Here is a 22446-nt window from a genome sequence, read left to right as displayed (position 1 = left end):
GTGCCCAGGTGTCTTAATACTAGATATAGGGAAATCTTTTGAGTCAATGTGCTATTTACTGGTGTACAGACAGGTATAAACTTTCTGGAGAGGAAGATGACGATATGTACTGAGAACCTTAAAACTAATTATCAAATATGAATTAAAATTCTACTTCTAGGAATTTATTCGGAGGTAATAGACCTAGATAAGCTTGTTCACTATTATGCTATTTTTGATACTAAAATCAAATGTCATATTAAACTTGAAGGAACTTGTTAAATGTAAATTCATAATTGTTATCATTTAAATAAAATAAAAACATTTAATACCATAGAATAATTAGATTTTTGAATAATATGTAAAGTTGTTAAATTGTCTATGGAATAATGTTAACTGAAAAACAGGATATAAGAGTTTATGATGAATATAATCCTACTTTTAGATATAAATATGATTATAATATAGAAAAGAGACTGAAAGAAATGCACTGAATGTTAACTGTAGTTATCTTGAAATTTGAAGATTATGAGCAATTTTATTTTCTCAATAGTCATCTGAATTTTCCAACTAATTACAATGAATATGTACAACATAATCATAAAAAAAGATAGTAAATATATCCCTGGCATACAGAAAGTAGTTAATAAATGGTATCTAATGTCTTTAACTCTTGGAACATATAGTAAAATAAAAATTAGTGTTATCCTTACCATGCAGAGAAAAATCACTGCTTAATATTTGGTTTACTAGCTTGTTTTTACAAATGTACAAAAATGGGATCATAGTATTTTATATTTCACTTTAAAAATCAACATTTTGAAAATATTCTAAAGTCAGAAAATATTTATTTAGAGCATTGTTTTCAATGAGTGCACGGTATTATACGTGTGTTTTAAATTATTTTACCATTCCTACTAGTGAACAATTAAGGTTGTTCCTTGTTCTCCCCATTCAGTGCTGCTAAATTCTTTCAGAACACCACTCTCTCCCTGATGCTTATCTTGTTCAAGGTCTTTCTCCATGGATATACTAAATCCTTGGTTTGTGCATATGCCTCTGTGTGTCTGTATACCGAACAGTGGATCTGAGCCAAATGGAAGTTTTGTGTTAGCCAGTCAACCTAAGCATGTGGCAGGAGTAGCGCCATGTCTGTCTTCATGGAGGCAAACGATGCATGAAGGTCTAGTCTGATTTGAGATCACAGCTGCCTGTTGTCCATGCCTTTTGTGTGACCCCATTTCTGTGCACATTCCCTTTTTAATGGCCTGCACTGTGCATTATGTGCCTCATTCATTCCAGTTCACCACTCACTTAGAATTTGGCAAAAACTAATTTACAGTTGCTAAGCCAGGGTATTCAAGGAATTAACTGAAGCAAAAATTTAACATAGAAAAGAGACTGTATACATACATACACATATATACATTGTTACACCAGCAAGTTTCTGGAAATTATTTAAAAGTCTTGATATTGTACTGCTTGCTAAGGAAAACTCCTCCTTACACTTCCCCTAAGTGATAAAATGTTTAAAATAAACAAGACCCAAAAGATATTGATTTCAAATGCTTCAAAAAGGAGCAGGGGGGTGAATGGAAATATTCCAAAGATGATTACCAGAATAGGGGTGAAAGTAAAAGAACTTTGAAGAAATGAAAAGCAAATCAACCACCAAAAACTTTTTTCTAAGACTCTTTTGACTTGGAAATATAAATATAATAGAGATTTTTAAGAATGCCAGTCTCCTGCAGGAGCATGGACACAAACCTGATCCATGTTGGTGGTAGTCAGAGCAAATAGGTTTTTGGTTAAAAAAGTAGCAGCTCTGTTATAAGTCCTCAATCACCCCCATCCTATCACCTTATTTTATTTAAGACATTTAATAATGTCTTAAATAATAATAATAATGTCTTAAATAAAATAAGGTGATAGGATTTCACTCTGAAATTATTTTATTTATTGTCTCTTTTCTCCCTTAAGATATATTTCCCTTGGAATCAGGGACTACTAACCACGCTGTTTATGAACCTGTAATAGTTCCTGATACTAAGAAGATAGTAAACTGGAGGATGGGTGAATGAATGAAGAAATGAAAAAAAAAAAAATGAAGGAACTCAAGGGGTTAATTCAAATATCTAAAGCCACATTCTTGGCTGACAGCTAGCAGTCATAAGATTAGAATCCATGTCTATGGGGCCTTCTAATCATTTGTTACCCCTGAATTTTTTGATAGCTATGGAGTTAACCTTCATTGACTTAGTAGCTAGTGAGAATTCTTAAATGTCTATTAATTTATTCTTTCTTCTACGTCTTCTCTTTCTTTTCCTTCTCCTCCTCACCACCCCCTCTTCTCCTACCCCATTGAACCTGGGGCACTTTACCATTGAGTTACATTCCTAACCCTTTTTACATTTTTATTTTGAGATAGGATCTTGCTAAGTTGCTGGGACTGGCCTCAAATTTGCAATCTTCCTGCCTCAGCCTCCTAAATTGCTAGGATTATAAGCATGTACCACCATGCCTGTGCCCCACAGATATCTGTTAATTTCCTAGGAATATATAGACTGTCTCCTGTTTAATATAAAAAGGTTTCAAGTATTAGATACTAGGTTCTTGAATGCTTTCCTATTATGAGCTGTGAAAGATATGTGCTTTATTTCGAGGAAAGATAATAGGAAGTGAGAGTTCTGTTTATAATATCATAGGTAGGCTCATGTGGATTTTAAGAGATAATTTAAAATGAAACATATTTGTACAGTAAGATCATTAAAATAGTAATGTTCTGCCAGGCACAGTGGTCATGCCTGTAATCCTAGTAACTTGAGTGTCAGAGGCAGAAAGATTTCAAGTTCAAGGACAGCCTGGACAACTTATTGAGGCCTTTTCTCAAAAAATTAAAAGGTCTGGGCATGTAGTTCAATGGCAAAGCACTCCAAGTTTACTCCCCACTGCTCACCCTTCCCCCATATAGTAACATAGGTTAAAAAAAAATCGTAGAAGAAGAAAAATAAGTATTGATTATCCCCCCAAACAAAGGATAATATTATTACTATGATTTAATTCTAATCTCCCTTACAAAAGCCAAAAGCGCTGCTCATTGATGTATATTTCTCAAGACATTCAGGTACTGAATTCTAAAATGAAGGCATTTCGTGAGCCTCTCTGAGCAGCAGACACAGTTTGGGCATGGTCTTGTATTTCCCTCCCAGGGTCACCCAGTATACCCCATACCAGCCAGAGGTGTCTCAGGGGAGGTTGGAGAGTTTACTCAACTACCAGACCATGGTGTGTGACATCACAGGCATGGACATGGCCAATGCATCCCTGCTGGACGAGGCGACCGCAGCTGCTGAGGCGATGCAGCTGTGCCACAGGTAAGAGGATCAGCCTGGGAGTCCCTCCAGGACAGGGGCATCCTCCAGTCCCTCTCCTGATGTACATGGGAGCAGGCTCCACTATCCCTGTCAGTGCCTTTGTGACTTGTCTCTCTCTCACACACAAATTGGTATACATGAGAAACAACGTAACAGTAACATTGCATTAGTTAGCTGAGGTAACCAAAAGGTCTGATTGATATAATAAAAGCCACTATTGCTTAACATATAGGAAAGACATTTCATTTTATCTTACATAATTTTAAGATCAGAGGTAACATTATGTTCAGGAATTTTATGGCATCCCTGAGATATTACCAAGGACCAATGCCAACCCCCTCCCCGCCCCCCACCATCTTTAGCGTGAGGTTTCATCCTCATGGTCAGCAGATGGCTGCTGGAGCTCTGGCTGTCACATCTGCACTCAGGAAGAAGCAAAGGATACAGGGGACTGCTAGCTAAATATGCCCTCTTTAAAAAAGATTTTTGGAAGCCCCCACTCAACAACTTTCACTTATACTTCAATGGTCACCCTTTTCTGCAGGTGACCTAGGGAAATAAGTTATGTTTAGATGGGCACATTGCTGCACCCAACATGTTGGGATTCTGTTACTTTAGGTGAAGGGACAAATGGATACTGGGAGGAACTGGTTAATTTGGAATGTAGTATGTAATAAGTATCACACTCTTTTATGAAGATATTGTACTCAGGTTACATTTAATATCAGTGTGTTTTTTTTAAACCTTGTTTTCTTTTCCTATTTTACAATATATTGTGAACATCTCTTGATTTCCTTAGCCTGCTTTCTATGCTATATTGTCTCCATGGTAGTACTCACTTTCTTGGAAGCATGTGGTTTATTTCATGTCCTCCTATTCTTTGTTTCCATCATTTATTATTAGTAATAGCACTTCAGGTGCACCCCTGTAATAAATCATTGTCAAAACTTCTGATTATTTCCTGAGGATTCAGTTTTAGAAGTAGTTACTGGGTTGTGGTAATTTTTCTTCAGTTCCTCTCCTTCCTTAATTCTCTGCCTCGTGAGTGTGTTAGAACATACCTTCCTGCTAGAATTCTCATGCCGATGGCCCTCTGGTTGGGAAATCTGCCCATTTCATGGTGTGTCCGTCTGGATCCCAAATGCCCATGGAGTTCTACTTCTTGGGTCCGACAGATCTGGGGGTGGAAAGGAGAGGCCCAAACTCCCTCAGTAGGTGTGGAGGTCCCTATGGTGGATTCCAGCCATAGGCCTTTCTGCTCCCTGAGCAGCCTTAGGGTGAGTTCAGGTTCTTCCTTCTGTGGGGGATGGACATCCACAAAGGAGTGCCATCCATCTAACCCTTGGTAACTATTCTCAGCTTTTATTATCATTTTTCAATTGTGTGGTACTGGGGTTTGAACCCAAGGACTTAAGTGTGTTAGGCAAGTGCTCTACCACTGAACTATATCCCCAGCCCTTTAAAAAAATAAAACATATGTATGTATATGTATTTGGAGAGAGAGAGACAGACAGACAGAAACAAAGACAGGGACAAGGGTATAGATAGGGCCTGGGTAATTTGCCCAAGCTGTCCTCAAACTTGGGATCCTCCTGCTTCAGCCTGCCCAGTAGCTAGGATTACAGGCATGACTCAGTGTACCTGGTTATTCTCAGTTTTTCACTGATTTCAACTCCCTGTTCCTACCATCTATCCTCTCTCCCCCTCCCTCTCCCTCTTTTTCTTTTTACTAGGGACTGAACCCAGGGGTGCTTCACCACTGAGCTGGAGCTCTGGCTGGAGCTGGAGCTCTCAGACCTTTTACAAACTTTTTATTTAGAGACAGGGTCTCACTAAGTTGCTTAGGGCCTCACTAAGTTGCTGAGACTGGCTTTGCCTCAGCTTCCTGAGCCACTGGGATACAGGCTGGATCACCATGCCCACCTCCCCCTGCCTCTTTTTCTGTGTGGAAAAGTTCACCTCACACTTGTGGAGCCCAGGGGTTTCCTACCCTGATATATTCAGTATCCATGGGCTGTGCTCACACTCTGCAAATGCCTGACTTGTGTCTTCCCTTCATTCTCATTCCTTGGTGTCTGCATTTATATTTACTCTTGAAAAGCAGCCCTAAGAGCTTAGGTGTGTGCTTTTTATTTGTAGCAAAAATATTTTTTATATTTATTTATTTATTTATTTTATTAGCTACACATGACATTACAATGATCTTGGCAATTCATACATTTGAATCATTGGGGTATAATTTCTTTTCTTTTTTTTTTTTTATTGGTTGTTCAAAACATTACAAAGCTCTTGACATTTTTTTTTTTTTTAATTGGTTGTTCAAAACATTACAAAGCTTGGGGTATAATTTCTCATTTTTCTAATTGTACAGATTGCAGAATCACACTGGTCATAGAGTCACCTACATACATACAGCCATCATAATGTCTATTCTATTCTGCTGCCCTTGCTATCCCCCCTACTCCTCCCCTCCCTTTTAAAAGCAGGGGGTGAATCGGCTAAGGATGAAGACAACCATAACAACCATAAAGTCTATTTCTGGGCTACCCTCACGGTTCATAAAATACACCTCCTCGTCCCTGGGTGGGCTCGAACCACCAACCTTTCGGTTAACAGCCGAACGCACTAACTGATTATGCCACGGAGACAGGCGCTACCAAAAATATTTTAAATAGTGCTGTTTCTGTTTGTACCTCAGGTCATTTAGGCTCTCAGAGAGCTTTTTCTCCAGGTTTATTTAGATTCAAACTGTTAAGAGCACTGTGCATTGGATAACGAATCATTTTTGTATTTTCCCAACTCTGCCAATTCCTCTATTAATTTTATTTATTGTAAAATTTTGGAAAAAATTTCAGAAAGTTGAGTGGGATATAAGTAAAAGTAAAACCTGCTGTTTTCTTTTCTTAGTCCCCTGAAGCCATTGTTGATTATCCATTGTGTCTCCTTCTGGATATTAAGTGTATAGCACAATGCACACATATCCCGCCTCCCCACCCCTTTTCTTTTTATCCTAATGTGCTCATGATACCAAACTATGAGCGTCCATCCCAGTTTTTTTGCTTGAAACCATGGGATGATAGAGAGCTCCCAGGGTTCAGGTTCCATTCTACTCTTTGTGGTCCTGTATACCTCACAACCTAAGTCTTTTTCCTTTTGTATGAGTGAAGGAACTTGATTTAGATATATATTTTTAAAATGCTCCTTATGCCAATAAAATTCTAAGATGTATTTATTTATATAAGATTTAAAAAATTTTTCACTTATATCTAACCATTGACCTTTTCTTTCTGTCTTATTGTGATATATTTTTTAAAAAATTTGAGCTGTTTTGCCAGGTGTAGGGTGCATGCCTATAATCCCAGCAATTTGGGAGCCTGAGGAAGATTGCAAGTTCAAGGTCAGCTTCAGCAACTTAACAAGACCCTGTCTCAATATTAAAAAACAATAAAAGGGGCTAGGTTTAGAGCTCAGTGGTAAAGTGTCTTTGGGTTCAATCCCTCATACCAAAAAGAAAAAAAGAAAAAAAAATATATATATATATATATTTGCGCCTTTTTAAGACTGATTTTACTAAATGGGGTTAGAATGGGAATTTGATTTAAGTGGAATCACAGTCAATATCATTAGGAATTAATGACTTGGTACTTTTTGTACTATGCTCAGTCTTTCCCTAAGTGCCATGTTTGCTTTGCATTCCTGGATACTTTGATTTTTTAATGTTCATGTTTGAATGTGCTTTTTCTTTTCAATAGACACAACAAGAGGAGGAAATTTTTTGTCGACCCTCGTTGCCACCCACAAACAATAGCTGTCATCCAGACTCGAGCCAAGTAATTAACTTTATCTGTTTTAAACCCAGGGTAATATCACACTTATCTCTTGTTCTTTGTCACTTGTAACCTGATTGGAGGTGAATATGCTTTTAATTAGGATCATTGCGCTTTACTTTCCGTCCTACTTTCTTCCAGGGATTTCTCTGTTAACCTCACTGTCAGAATCAAAGGGATACATAGTGGGTTTAGTTGCTTTGTTTCATGGTAATTTACCATGCTGTTTCATTGTCTTTTCATTTAAAAAATACATATATATGTAAATAATATTTCAGAAATTTTAAAAAACAAAGGGGAAAAATAGAACTCACCCATAGTATTATGATTTTTTTATGTGTCCTCTGTAAACATCATTTATGGGGAATCTACATAATACCGAGGTGTAAACTGATGTAAGGTGTGTTGCATTTGTTTAGTTCTGTAATCATGCACAAACCTAGCACCACCCCCATTTGTGTGTGTTTGCTTTCTCCTTTGGAAACATCAGGTGTTCCTCCCCCATCCCACACCACCATCCTGCACCCCTTCAGAAGGTTTTCTGACATATGATTATAGTTAGAGTTTAGAAATCTAGGGAAATTCTTCCTCCTCACCTTACTGATGTTTTCCCAGTTACCTCCTAAAACTGATCCAAGGTCAAAGTGGTGGTGGCTCTGTGGTTTCAGCTGTTTTTCCTTCTGCCTTAGGAAGTGGTGCTCCTGATTCTCTCAGGAGTAGGTTCTGATGGAAAGGTTGAAGGAGGAGAGTGCTAGGGGTAGAAAGGAGAGAGGGGAAGAAGCTGAGCTGTTGGATGCCCTTGAGTTGGTGTGAAGTCCTGTTACCATGGAAGGGCCAGGTGTGGAGTGGGGTGGGGCTGGGAGGACATCAAGGGAGGGCACATAAAATAAATGCTGTTTCGCTGAAAAGAAACTGTAGTTCACTTAATTTTCCCTTGTGAAGCCAAAACATGATTGTTCTTTGTCTTATTTTTTCCAGATACCGTGGAGTCCTCATTGAGCTGAAGTTACCCCATGAAATGGACTTCAGTGGAAAAGATGTCAGTGGGGTGTTGTTCCAATACCCAGATACTGAGGGGAAGGTGGAAGACTTTACAGAACTTGTGGAGAGAGCCCATGAGACTGGGGTAGGCCGACCTCCTTGGGGGAGTTCAGGGAGGTGTGTCCCATCTTGTGTCTGTCTATCTATCCATCTTTTGATGTCTTAATTTCTTTACCATTATCACAAGGAATGGAGAAACTCCTACCTATTCCTTTCTCTTGATATATTTTGTTCATAAATAAAATAGCAGGCCCTCTGAATATTTGTTCAAAGAATGAAGGAGCAAATGGACTTCACTGAACATGAACCAGCTGTCGTAGATCTAGTTATTATGTGCTCTGCTCTCAGGCGAAGGCAGCAACTCCACCCTTTCTTTCCTTTCCAGACCCTGACCTGCTGTGCTACGGACCTTCTAGCCCTGTGTATCTTGAGGCCACCAGGAGAGTTTGGGGTGGATATCGCCCTGGGCAACTCACAGAGATTTGGAGTGCCACTGGGCTACGGCGGACCACATGCAGCCTTTTTTGCTGTCAGAGAAAGCTTGGTGAGGATGATGCCTGGAAGGATGGTAGGGGTAACAAGGTAAAGCAGCTCCTGTTGCCCACCCCCCTGCCCCTTATTGTGGTTCCTTTCCTGTTCCTTCTGATCACAAATGTTGAGTTAATGAAACAAATGTACAGCATAGATTAAGATGGAAGAGTCTGGGATATGAACTAGTACTTCTCAAACACCCTAAATTTTGTACATATTTGAAGAAGTGTGTGTATAATTTACCATATATTGGTGTTTATTCATGTAAATGCATTCATTTAGGTTGACCAAAACCTTGAGACACTAAATATTTTAGGTGCATTTTGTGTCTACCTAGTTTGTTTATCATAAGTATTCTCATACCATATAGTTATGTAAAGACAAGTGCAATGAGAGATGACAAAGATCACATTAAGTGATTTCTGTCACTTCCCAGAGGCGTCTGCCACTTGACATTGAAGTAATTTTCAGATGTACTTTCTCAAGTGCTTCTCATTCATGAAGTTTCTCAGATGAAGAATTCAGAGGACTGCCAGGAATATTACTGGGGAAATTTAGCATAATCATTTTGCTAAAAGCTCGACTGTTGAACATAAGTGAGTAGGCTGAATATAGTGAATGATGTAAGGGTGATATAAAATTTTGAAATACTCTAAATTTGTGTAACAGCTTTTTAGTGTAGAAATAGTCTCATCAACTACTCTTGCATGAACTTATCTTATTGATGCCCTTTCTTCATCAGGGATAAGGCAGAAGGCTTTCTAATTTAAAAAGTTAGTGTGTTAGTTACTGTTGGCTGATTTTTTTAAATGGATTTTTTTTTTTTTTTTTTTTTTTGGTAGTGGGGATTGAACTTGGGGAGTTTAACCACTGACCCACATCCCCAGCTCTTTTTATTCTTTATTGTGAGACAGGGTCTCCCTAGGTTGCTGAGGCTGGCTTTGAATTCACAATCCTTCTGCCTCAGCCTCCCCAAGTCTCTGGGATTACAGGCAAGTGCCACCATGCCTGGCTTATTGACTGATTTTTTTTTTTTTTTATTGGTTGTTCAAAACATTACAAAGCTCATGACATATCATCTTCCATACATTTGATTCAAGTGGGTTATGAACTCCCATTTTTTACCCCAAATACAAGTTGCAGAATCACATCAGTTACTCATCCACATTTTTACATAATACCATATTAATGACTGTTGTATTCTGCTAAAAAATTTACATTTGATAAAAATGTAAAAAAAATACATTTGATAATGAACTTTTTATCTTTCTGAAAAGTAGGTCCCATAAGTTGTAGGTTGATGAAATAAAGATTAAGACTGATTCTTATAAAAATTTCCAATTGTATTAGGGAGGGGAAAATTTTAGAGACAAGCAGTAAGACTATTATGATTTTTTTTTTTGTGTGTGTGTGTGTGTGTTAATAGCCATTCAGTTCTTTTCATACTTCTGGTACAACAATTTCAATTTTTCAAGTATTTTTGTTTTTCATCTGTTGCTGAGAAGCTCAGAGTGAAATTTAATTTAACATTATATTAGGCAGGGTAATCCCGGAAACTTTTATTTTATTTCCACATTTCTAGCCTCATTGTGTATGTCTCAGTGCTTCAAAAGTATAAAATAAATACCAGTTAGTCCTATTTAGAAGAGAAAGTTTTGGAAATTTCTTTTTGAACTCACACCCAAGTAAATTTTCTGAATTCAGTTTATCTGAGAAGGAAAGAAGCTGGTTTATGGCACCTCCTAGTGTTACAATTACCTGTGCTAACTGGACACATTATCTTGGTCCAGGGATGCCACCGGGAAAGAAGTGTATCGTCTTGCTCTTCAAACCAGGGAGCAACATATCCGGAGAGACAAAGCTACCAGCAACATCTGCACAGCTCAGGTAAATCACATATCTGACCTGCCTGCTAATCTGCAGAAGAGAGCTACCTTACAGTCTATAGGAGTGAGCTACTCGTTCATTCACTCCTTTGATTACTCATTCACCGCCTGCTGAAGAGTGCGCACACTAGAAGGACAAGATCTTAATAGGAAGTCTTGTCAGAACCAAAATAGACATCTTTTACTGATGTTCTGTGTATACACATGCATCGCCTATGTATTCACTTCATAAGTGTTTTAATAAAAAACAAAGAACATTGTTCATTTTTATTTTACCTAAAAATCACATCTTCAGATCTTGAACAGGCTAAGACCAAGGGACAAAGGGGCTACTCTTCACTTTTTGTTTACATGTATTTTAAGAGTGTTTATAACAGATGTGGATGAGGGTCTGTACCTTTCTTGGCCATCGGGCAGGTTCATTCTGGGTGGAGATTGGGATATTCTATTTAGGACTGGAATGGACATGCTTTGGGAATGAGGTCTGCAAGGCAGAGGTGCTGGAGGGGATGGTCCATACTGGCCAACTGGTGTTGGCTATGGGGCACTTTCAGAGCTCATGAAAAGCATTCCTGAAAAGGATGGGATTAAAGGATGCACTTCCTGCCCTTTTGACCATCCTCAAAGTTGCTCCAAGGCTTAGGTAAGAGGGCTTTGAAATCCAACCACCTCATAGGACAAGGTAGAAGACCCCTCCTGAGCATAGTATCCATGCTAGGTGCATCTTTTCCATTAGGGGTTGGGGAAAGTGAAAAATCTCACAGACACCTCAGTGGGAGGTATGGCATTTTTCTTTCAGAGGGTGTTGGCTCCAAGAATTGCCAGGAGGTTTTAGAACACGTTTCCACAGAGGCAGAGGATAATAAGGTCTTTCTGTAGTTGGTTCTACAGCCACTGGTCTTGATAATTTTCACCTGTTATTTTTCTTGCATTACTTTTTGCCTCAGGAAGGTGGCTGCCCTTTTTCAGGTGAAAGATCTTCTGATCATCCAGTGGCAGAGGAAGGAACCAGTTGTTAAAGGCTTTGCTTGCATTGAACAATAAATTGATCTTTATATGATGCCTTTCCTTTCTGTAATTTCTGTTCCGTTTTTTTAATTCTCTGCTTCTGTATCTTGTCTTCCTTGGGAGCTATCTGCTCCTGCCCATGTCCTTCCAGAAGTGGTGTCTGGTCCTAGATCCATTCAGGGACTCAGTTTTCTGCTTCCAGGGTTAAAATTCATTTTCCAGGGGAACTTGGGCTACCTTCAAGGAAGAAAAGTTTCTCCTTCTTAAACTATTCCAGTTCACATATAACTCATATTTCAGTACTTTGAGTTGTAAAACCTCCTTTTTTTTTTTTTTTTGGTAACCAGTGATTAAACCCAGGGGTGCTTAACCACTGAGCCATATCCATAGCACCTTTTGAGACAGGGTTCGCCAAGCTGCTTAAGGCTTCACTAAATTTCTGAGGCTGGCTTTGAACTTTTGATCCTCTTGCCACAGCCTGGAACCCAGGGCCTCACACTTGCTAGGCAAGTGCTCTACCTTTGAGCCACAACCCCAGCCCAGCTGGTGGCTATTTTTTTAAGAAAGCAATTATTAAAATTATGTTTGCCACGGCTGGGGATACAGCTCAGTTGGTAGAGTGCTTTCCTCACATGCACAAGACCCTGGGTTCAATCCCTAGCACCACCAAAAAAAAAAAAAAAAAAAAAAAAAAAATTATGTTTACCCTTGGAATTGCCAAACTGTTTCATCTGGTTTTTGTCTTTTCATTTTGGTAGTCTTCTAATTTTCCATCTCTATTTCATGTGTTCCTTTTCATAACTGTTGCATAAAGCAGTTATTCATATAACTATTGTTCTATTTGTGAGCATAAAATTACCCTTCTTTGTTAGGAGATGACTGATATATTTTGAGTTGTTCCTATTGTGCTGTTCGTCGCTGGCCTTCTGCTTCTCATAGCAACTCTTTCATATTCTTCTCAATCCTGCATTTTTCCTCTTGGCATTATGGGGTCCAAATGGGGTCTTATTTTTGAATCACTCATGGGGCATGACTATTTTTTTTTAAATCTCTAGAAGTCTGTTAATGGAATATTTTAAAAATCTTTCTATAAACTTGTGACATTACAGATGTTGGAATTCATCATGTTCTCATATTTATCACCTTTAGCCAAAAATTGCTCGTTTATTAGCTTTTCCAAAGTCAGGTGCATTGAGAAACAATATATATTTCATTAGCTTTTTTTTTTTATTGAGCTACAACTCACCACAGAATTCACCAATTTAAGGTATACAGGTCAATGGATTTTAGTATATTCACAAGTTTGTGCAACCATCATGAGTATTTAATTTCTGAACATTTTCATCACTCCAAAAAGAGACCTTTTCCCATTAAGCAATCATTCCCCATACCTTTCCCTTCAAAGAGCCTCCTAACCACTACTCTACTTTCTATCTTTGCAGATTTGCTTACTCTGGATGGTTCATGTAAATGGGATTGTATAACATATGGGCTTTTGCACATGGCTTCTTTAAATGTGCATCTTTTCAAGGTTCATCCATGTTGTAACATGAATTTTTTTTTTTTTTTTTTTAATTTTTATGGCTGAGTGATAGCTTCCTGTGTGGATATACTACATTTTGTCTATCCACTAATCACTTGATGGATATTTGCATTGTTTCCAATTTTGGACATTATAAATAAGATTTCTGTGAACATTTTTTGTGCAGGTTTTTGTGCAAATATGTTTTCAGTTCTTTTGGTTAGATACCCAGGAGTGGAATTACTGGGTCATATGAAAAGTCTATATTTGAGTTTTTGAGGAACTTCAAACTATTTATCAAAGTGGTTGCTCTCTTTTACATCCCTACCAGAAGATGAAGTTTCAAAATTTTCCATTTTTTCCCCAAAACTTGTTACTGCCTGTGTTTTTTGGGTCTAGCCGTTCTAATGGGCACGAAGTGGTATCTCATTGTGCTTTTTTTTAAAAAAATATTTATTTTTTAGATGTAGAGGTACACAACACAATACCTTTATTTTTATGTGGTGTTGAGGATCGAACCCGGGTCCCGCCTGTGCTAGGCGAGCGCTCCACCACTGGGCCACAATCCTAGCCCCTCATTGTGCTTTAAAAAAAAAAAAAATATATATATATATATATATATATATATATATTTTATTTGTAGATGGACACAATACCTTTATTTATTTATTTAATGTGGTGCTGAGGATCTAACCCAGTGCCCTACACATGCCTGACAAGTATGCTACCCAAGCTATAACCCTAGCCCTCATTGTGCTTTGGATTTGCATTTCCCTAGTAACTCATGATTTTGAATATTTTTTCATGATTATTTGTTGCCTTTAATTTTTAAATACCTTGATTATATCAAAAAAATTTGAAATTTTTTTTGGTCTCTTTGTTTCTCTGATCTTATTTTGCTATTCTGATGCTTTTTCATACTGAGTACTAAAAAAAAAAAAAATATATGCTTTTCAAAAGTTTTATTTTTTTTTAGTACCAGAGAATGAACTCAGGGGCACTCAACCACTAAGCCACATCCCCAGCCCTATTTTGCATTTTATTTAGAGACAAGATCTCACTGAATTGCTTAGCACCTTGCTTTTGCTAAGGCTGCCTTTGATCATCCTGCCTCAACCTCCTGAGCCGCTGGGATTGCAGGCATGCACCACAGGTTTTCATTTTTTTTTCGTTTTTTTTAGTAGTACATGGACACAATACCTTTGTTTTATTTATTTATTTTTATATGTTGCTGAGGATCGAACCCAGGGCCTCGCATGTGCTAGGTGAGCACTTTACCACTGAGCTACAACCCCAGCCCAGGGTTTTCATTTTTTAATGTAAAAAAAATTTAATTTCTTATGTTTAGTTTTATTTATTTTTTGTTTTATTTATTGATATATTTATTTATTTTACATCAGTGGGGGTTAAACCCAGGACTTCACAAATGCTAGGCAAGTGCTATACCACTGAGTTTTACCCTTTTCAAAGATTTTTAGAAGTGATTTTATACTTCTTATCAATTTGTTGTACACTCATATAGTTGTCCAGTCATATAGTCTCCTGGTTATGGAAAGACTCATTTCTAAACTAAAAAGGGACATGAACCAGCCTCCAGAAGGCTGTAGTGAAGGAGGCTTCCAGGATGTTCTATGAATATCAGGCCTGGTTTCTGTTCCCTGGCAGCATGGCCGTGGGCATTTGAGCACACTGTGCCATGGATTCTCTACTTCATGCTGGCCCCCTCCACAGCAGCAATGTGCTGTGATCCTTCTGTATTTATCTCTGATTGGTGTATGGAGTCTATAAGCATGTCAGTGCTTTCCTGGGAGCTTCTAGTTCAGGAAAGTCTATTTCTTTTTTCTCTGATGATGTCTTTTCCTCCTCATTTTCTTCATTGATTGCTAACTTCCTTTATGAAATTATTTCCAAAATGTTTCTTGTTTTGCAATGGCCCCATAGAGAGATTTCTTCTAGCAGAGAAAAGGTGTACCTAGCAAAAATAGATCCCACATTGAGCACTATTCAACTTTAAAGTGTTTACTGTATTTCTCAGTTGAGTACGGTGTCTGTTTTGTGAAATGCTCCTTCCCATCCTGGAGAGATTGCCATGAAGGTAGGTAGACCTTGAACTGCTTACCTAGTACATTAGAGATCACTCTAATGAGAGAGGAGGGACCGTGGGAGAGTAGAGTGGGCTGGGCAGGTAGCAAATGAGAGACTTGAATTTGGACCAGTTACCTGGGATGACAGTGAATGGTTGGAATGCTGCTCTTTGGTAGGTTCTAGGGTGAAAAAGCAAGTGAGGAATGAGACCAAGAGGAGAAGTAGGATGTGGGCCTCCATCATTTTCTCTTGAGACACCATTCATTTTGGCTTCTGACCCTAGCTGCCTTCTTTTTCTCTCTCCCCTACTCCAGATGCTATCACAGTGGGTCATCTCTTGTTCCTCATTCAGGACCCCCTCACACAGGGGTCCCTTATCTCAGTGAGGTTCCAATGCTCTTTCTTTCTTATTTCTGTAACACGCAACTCACACTTTCCTGTAAATATTTTTCTGAAACCTCAATCCAATGGTTAAGAGAGAGATTACTTGAGAAAATGACCTTGTTTTCATTGGGTCATCCAGTATATCTCCTACCAGCTCATTTTGGCTTTATTTCTTTTCTTCCCACATTTTTAGTTTTGGCAGTCTATGGTCACAAATTCTCCATTCATTTCTTTTATGGGAGGGAGTGTTGGGGATCAAATGCAGAACTTTTAATAACATTACAAGCTTTCACTTTTCTATTAGCTATACCATAGCTCCGCTCATCTACTGATTGGGTGAAATTCAGTTTTTAGTGTTCTATTTAAGACCTCAGGAGAATTGTATTTCCTGAGTTATCTATCTATCTATCTATCTATCTATCTATCTATCTATCTATCTATTTTTAAACCAGAGATTGAACCCAAGGGCATTCAACCACTGAATCACATCCCTAGCCCTATTTATTTATTTATTTTTATTTAGAGACAGGGTCTCACTAAGTTACTTAGGACCTTGCTAAGTTGTTGAAGCTGGCTTTGAACCTGTGATCCTTCTGCTTCAGCCTCCCCAGTCTATGGGATTATAGGCATGCTCTACCACACCTGGCATCTCTGAGAAAATTTTTGAGTATTTAGAAATTGTTTGCTGCTTTTTCTCTTTCATTCTTGAAGAACTATTTGAGTATAAAATTCTCAGATCTAATTTTTTTCCTCTGAAAGTTTTCTTGCTCCACTGTCTTCCAACATCAAATATTGCTTTTTTTTTTTTTTTTTAAATATTGCTTTTTGATGCTGGATAGGAGCCTGCTTGTCCCCCTCATGGGTGTCATGGTTATGTTGCATTAATGAGATCCCTCTATAATGATTAAGTTTGAAGGTTTAATATAGTGACTTCAGAGTGATTCGGATGTTGTCTTTACCCTCAGGTAATCAGGCAGTTCACAATGATCCCCAACTATCATTAAAAAATGCAGGAAATATGATCATTTTGTGTTGTTCCTGTTTTCAGTTTTGGCATCACGAGTTGTATAATTTCCCCCTCCCAATAATCACGTTCTGTGACATTGTTGCACATGATTCCTTAAATGTTTTTTATTCTTTTAGGCCCTCTTGGCAAATATGGCTGCCATGTTTGCAATCTACCATGGTTCCCAAGGGCTGAAGCATATTGCTAGGAGGGTACATAATGCCACTTTGATTTTGTCTGAAGGTGAGTCAGTTATCTGTTTCAAAATTTTGAGGCATAACAAGACTGATAAATCTGAGTAAGAAAAATGGGAAATTTGGGGCATGTTCAATACCAAATGCAAAATTAAAAGTCAAATGAGAAACCAGGAAAAATATTTTCAACATCTATGATAGACTGAGTATGAATAGTTTTAATATATACTGTGCTCTCTCTATACCCCTAAACACAGAAAAAAAATTAACATTCTGATGGAAAAATGAGCAAAGGACACTAAATGTAATTTAGAAAGAAATATAAAAGTAAATGGCCAATGAATATACAAAATTTCAACCTCACTATTAATCAAGGAAATACAAGTAGTATTTATCTATCACTTTGGCAAAGACTAAGAAGAATGCTGAGGGGGCAGTCTACATGCCTATACTCCCAGTGACTTGGGAGGCTTAGGCAAGAGGATTGCAAGTTTGAGGCCAGCCTCTGCAATTTAGCAAGATCCTGTCTCAAAGTGAAAAAGGGATGGGGATGTGGCTCAATGGTAGAGTGCCTCTGGGTTCAGTCCCCAGTACCATAATAAATAAGAAATGCTGATAACATATGGGTATGATGGCACTTTACATATCAAATGCTTTAAAAATATCCCTATAATTTTATCTAGAAATTAAATTTCTAGGGATATATCTAAAATTCATAATAAAATAAGTATGTAAAGCATGCCCATTGAAACATTTTTTACTTTTACATTCCGTCTTTTGTAGAGAGTTTTCAACATTATTATTTTTTAAACTATTAAATTATTTTCCTTCATCCCTGTCACAGGGAGTTAACACTGATGCACTTTAGACACATTTTCCTTTTTTTTTCTTTTTATTCTTTTCCTTTAATCAGAAGCTTGGAAGAACACAAGGGGGGAAAAATAAAGATCTGTTATACATGATAAAGTTTAATAATGCAACTAAATTATGGTATATCCATGTTTGACCTTACACAGCCATTGAAAATAATGATGGATATCAATCTATAGAAAAACAAAGATACTCATATTTTAGCTCTAAAAGGGTGTAACAAAATATATATACCTCATCTCCCTCCCCCACCCCTGCCGTCACCATTTCTGGAGGAATACACACCAAAATGTAAGCAGTACTGATTTCTTGTTGGTGATAACGATGATCTTTTTTCTTTTTTAGTATTTATTTCATAATTTTCTATAGCATTAGTAATAAAGGTCTTTATTTTTAAAGCAGCCCCAAAACATTGGCCAGGATCAGTAGTAGTCTATAGTAGAAGTTCTCTGTTTCTCTGTGGGATGTCAATGGCTGAGGAGCATGTTTTTGTATCAGTAACTGGTGGCTCCCTGTCTTGTCTAGGTCTCAGGCGAGCAGGGCATAAACTCCAGCATGACCTGTTCTTTGACACCTTGAAGGTTCAGTGTGGCTGCTCAGTGAAAGAGGTCTTGAGCAGGGCTGCCCAGCGGCAAATCAATTTTCGGCTCTTTGAGGATGGCACAGTAAGTCAACTTTTCTGTATTTTTACCAATTCTTTAATTTTTCATGACTTTTCTCATTAAAAGTTTTCCTTTTTATTTAAAAATATGTTGGGACTTTGGGCACAGCCTGTTTTTGTAAATACCAGTTTAGAACATTGGGACCTTTTCAAATAGTTTGTTTACAGCTTTCTTGAGTCTTTGTGTTTTCATACACACTGTTCAAGGACAAATCTCTATTAAATGATTGATATAAATAAAGTAAGTTAAGTGGAGAAAAAGTCAAGCATATTTAGTTCTAATAGGAGTGCCCTTGAACTCAGTAGCCATTGGACTATTGAATCCACAAGTGGCTTGCAGAACTCTAAACCTTGTAAAGTCTCAGCCTGGTCTAGTTGCCATCCCCTAAGGGTCAACTTGGATTGACTGGTATATTGATATTTTGGATTGCCAGAAATTTTGTCCACCACCTTCTCCCCTTTGATCTCTCCTTTGGGTTCCTCCACTGATCTTGGAGTTTAGAGTTGATGTTTTTCATTTTGTTTTTGTTTCTGTAGCTTGGTATTTCTCTTGATGAAACAGTCAACGAAAAAGATCTCGATGATTTGTTATGGATCTTTGGCTGTGAGTCATCTGCAGTAAGTAAAGTAAAATCATGCATTCCTTGTAATGACTCTTAGGGGGTGTTAAAGAGTGTGAGGGAGAGAGTGCCCAGGTATGACATTGGGCAGCCTGCTGTTAAAATTACACCACTGACTGTCCCTTGTTCCTGTGACTGCTGACAGCTAAAGGCCATTGCTGTAGGGCCCCAGCCAGGACCATGCAGCCAGGCTAGTTGGAAGTATTATTAATGATGTTTAATTGAAACTATTCCAAATACAAAGATTCATGATGTTAGCATCTTGTTTATGTCAATTCTAGGGAAAAGTTATGATACTCATTTTTTTATAAATAATTATTGAGGACCTAATATGTGCCAGATACTATGCTAGGCCCTGAGGATCCAGTGGGGAATTGTGCGCGGCCCCTGCCCTCACTGAGCATAGTCCAGAGAGGATCCAGACACGCAAGCACAGCATTACAGTCCAGGTGATATGCTAGGTGATGTGTGAAGGTGCTCTGGGAGCACAGAGGGTGTGCTCCTCACCAAGGTTTGCATTGATTTGGTCTAAGCTAAGATCTCAAAGATAAGTAGCTGTTATCCCACATGGCACAATGGAGAAGGAAGGTGGGTTTAGAGGTATTGCAAACACTGGGGGGAAACAGCCACAAAGATCAAGAGGATCAAGAAATGTAATCACTTCAGGATGACTGAGTTGGTTTCTAAAATAATAAAGTAGCAAAGAAAAGCCAGGAGCAGGGTTCTGGTTCCGTGGGAGGAGAGTTAGTCAGCAGCTACCTAGACACTGCACTGCTTGGTGCATAATAATCACTCAGGGACTATTTGTTGAATAAGTTAATGAAAGAAAATCATACTGCAGAAGTAGAAATATCCCCAGAGTGCTGAATGTTGCCATCTTGGTTGCCTGTGTGTGCTCTCTTTGGAAGAGGACTGCAGCACCCAGATACTAATCATAAATTACCAAAGCAGCTTCACAATATGCTCTTTTGAACTTCATTTATTAATTAAACAGGACTGAGTAATCTTCCCCCTAGAACACTGTGCAAAATTTAATCACATTTATTTGGTCTATCCATTTGAAGAATATTTCTGGAGCCATTCATGTAGGATTCAAGATGGCCATACTCTAAGCCTGGGGAAAAAATGAAGAGCAAGCCATGTATTTAGTTACATGTTCTGGATATTAAATTCCTATCAGATACATGATTCACAAATATTTTCTCCTACTTGGTGGGTTCTCTTGTCATTCTTGATAGTGTCCTTTGATGGACAAATGTTTTTAATTAATTATCTTTGTGATGCTAGGGACAGAATCCAAGGCCAACTGAGCTACACTCCTAGCCCAAATGATTTTTATTTTACTGCAATCACAATTTATCTACTTTTTTTCTTTTGCTGTTCTTGCTTTTGGTGTCATATGTAGGAAACCACCACCACACCCAGGGTTATGTAGATTTGCTCCTATATTTTTTTCTAAGAGTTTAATAGTTTTGGCTTTTAAAGGGATGTGGTTGATCATTTTGCATGTTTTGTGGCCTAGCCATCTGAAAGCCTGGATGTCCACTGTGGTTCCAGGCACAGTTCTGGCCTTTAGTTTCTGTTGTCTCTCTGTGCAGGAACTGGTGGCTGAAAGCATGGGAGAGGAATGGAGAGGTATTCCAGGATCTGCATTCAAGAGAACTAGCCCATTCCTCACACATCAAGTGTTCAACAGGTTTGTGTGGCTTGTGTGACATCTGCGTTTTGTGTCATGGCCATAAGCTAGGGAGCCCAGTAGGGAGCTGCTTCTGTGCTGATTGTGATAGGGTCTGGGTCATTGTGGCACAGCCACACCTACTGAAAATCAGCGCCCTAATGATCTCATTCCTGATTTGGGCCAAGCGTGCCTTGTTACCTGGTGGACCCAAGTTGGCCTCGATCTTGGGATCTTTCTGAAGTCTCTGGGGTTACAGGCATGTTCCATTGTGTCAGCTTGATGTTTTTGTTTTGTTTTGTTTTGTTTTGTTTTTTAAATTTATCATAATAAAAACCACTCTGCTGGCACTGTTGGGGGAGAGGGGAGTTTGGAGATATAATTGCCAGGCTGAAGTTTTCACCTAGGAGCCCTATCTTCTCTTCTTCCCAACTTCCTTTCTTCATGCCCACAGGCAGCTTCTTGAATCAGGCATTCTCTGTGGTCAGGGGTTCTGTACCCTTCCTTCTGATGCAGAGTTGACATGTTGCCTGTGTCCAAAATTTCTCTATATTTTGAAGGTAGATGTCAGTGTGTCTCAGGGGGATGTGCGTGGACTCATCTGATTTTGTTGGCCCTGACCATGTATCTTGTGTTCACAGCTATCACTCAGAAACAAATATTGTCCGGTACATGAAGAAACTAGAGAACAAAGACATTTCCCTTGTTCACAGCATGATTCCACTGGTAGTTGTTTGTGGCCTTCCTTCTTACCTCTAGTCCTGCCCTGATCTGATCCCATTTGGGTCATATCTAATACACTGCAAGAGGGTTAAAGGGGCGGCCAGGTGGGGAGAGAGGAGGGTTGATGATGGACTGTAGCAAATCACTAATGTGATAAATGTTGGATGTTCTTCTTAAAGGGATCCTGTACCATGAAGCTCAATAGCTCATCTGAACTCACAGTAAGTAGGTCACTTCTGAGGGTATTTACTAGGTACAGTTTTCCAGTTTGTACAGAAACTAGTATCTAGAGAAATCTACCAGGGCTATGACTTAATAATCACTTCAATAATCCTTTACCTTGCTGTTCACCAATACTGGGAGAAACCATGATACTTCACACAACTTGACCATTTAAATATATGGGCAAAAATTACCTTTTTTAAGGGGTGTTGATGGTGCTGGGGATCAAATCCAGGGCCTTATTCATGCTATATTATTATTATTATTATTATTATTATTATTATTATTAATGTTGCCCAGGCTTGTCTCAAATTCATGGGTTCAAGCAATCTTCTTGCCTCATCCTCTCAAGTAATTGCAGCTATAGGCCTGTACTACCATGCTTTGCTATGTAAAATTATTTTTTTAAATTAAAATAATTAGATGTATTTATACCTTCATATCCTTTCTTTTTAAACTTATTTATTTATTTATTTATTTTTGACAATACTGGCACTTGAACCTAGGGTACTCTACCACAGAGCTACCTCTTAGCCTTATTTATTTATTTAGGTACTAGGGATTTAACCCTTTACCACTGAACTACATCCCCAGACCTTTTTATTTTTTTATTTTGATACAGGGTCTCACTAAATTGCTGAGGCTGGCCTCTAACTTGCAATCCTCCTTCCTAAGCCTCCTGAATCACTGGGATTATAGGCATGCATCACCATGCCTGGCTTTATTTATTATTTTTGAGACAGGGTTTTGATAAGGTACCCAAGTTGGCCTCAATCTTGGGATCTTTCTGAAGTCTCTGGGGTTACAGGCATGTTCCATTGTGTCAGCTTGATGTTTT

At 38.4% G+C, this 22446-nt stretch overlaps 1 protein-coding gene and 1 non-coding gene across 2 annotated transcripts in view; one reads left to right on the top strand and one right to left on the bottom strand.

The window, feature by feature from the left end:
• The window catches only part of Gldc (glycine decarboxylase), an 88252-nt gene that overhangs the window by 25743 nt on the left and 40063 nt on the right, over window positions 1–22446 (top strand). Inside the window, exons 4-14 of the mRNA XM_027943075.3 lie at window positions 3189–3353; window positions 7106–7183; window positions 8159–8306; window positions 8607–8803; window positions 10543–10639; window positions 16781–16886; window positions 18233–18372; window positions 18906–18986; window positions 20587–20684; window positions 21305–21389; window positions 21566–21607. Coding sequence (XP_027798876.1) covers window positions 3189–3353; window positions 7106–7183; window positions 8159–8306; window positions 8607–8803; window positions 10543–10639; window positions 16781–16886; window positions 18233–18372; window positions 18906–18986; window positions 20587–20684; window positions 21305–21389; window positions 21566–21607 — 1237 coding nt within the window. The remainder of the gene's footprint in view (window positions 1–3188; window positions 3354–7105; window positions 7184–8158; window positions 8307–8606; window positions 8804–10542; window positions 10640–16780; window positions 16887–18232; window positions 18373–18905; window positions 18987–20586; window positions 20685–21304; window positions 21390–21565; window positions 21608–22446) is intronic.
• On the bottom strand, window positions 5928–6001 carry Trnan-guu (transfer RNA asparagine (anticodon GUU)). Its single transcript has one exon. It is a non-coding gene; the product is annotated as a tRNA-Asn (tRNA).

Source organism: Marmota flaviventris, chromosome 13, assembly GCF_047511675.1.
Source record: "Marmota flaviventris isolate mMarFla1 chromosome 13, mMarFla1.hap1, whole genome shotgun sequence".
Lineage (NCBI taxonomy): Eukaryota > Metazoa > Chordata > Mammalia > Rodentia > Sciuridae > Marmota > Marmota flaviventris.
The sequence above is the reverse complement of the archived record's forward strand: the minus strand, read 5'-3'. Positions and strand labels throughout refer to the sequence as shown.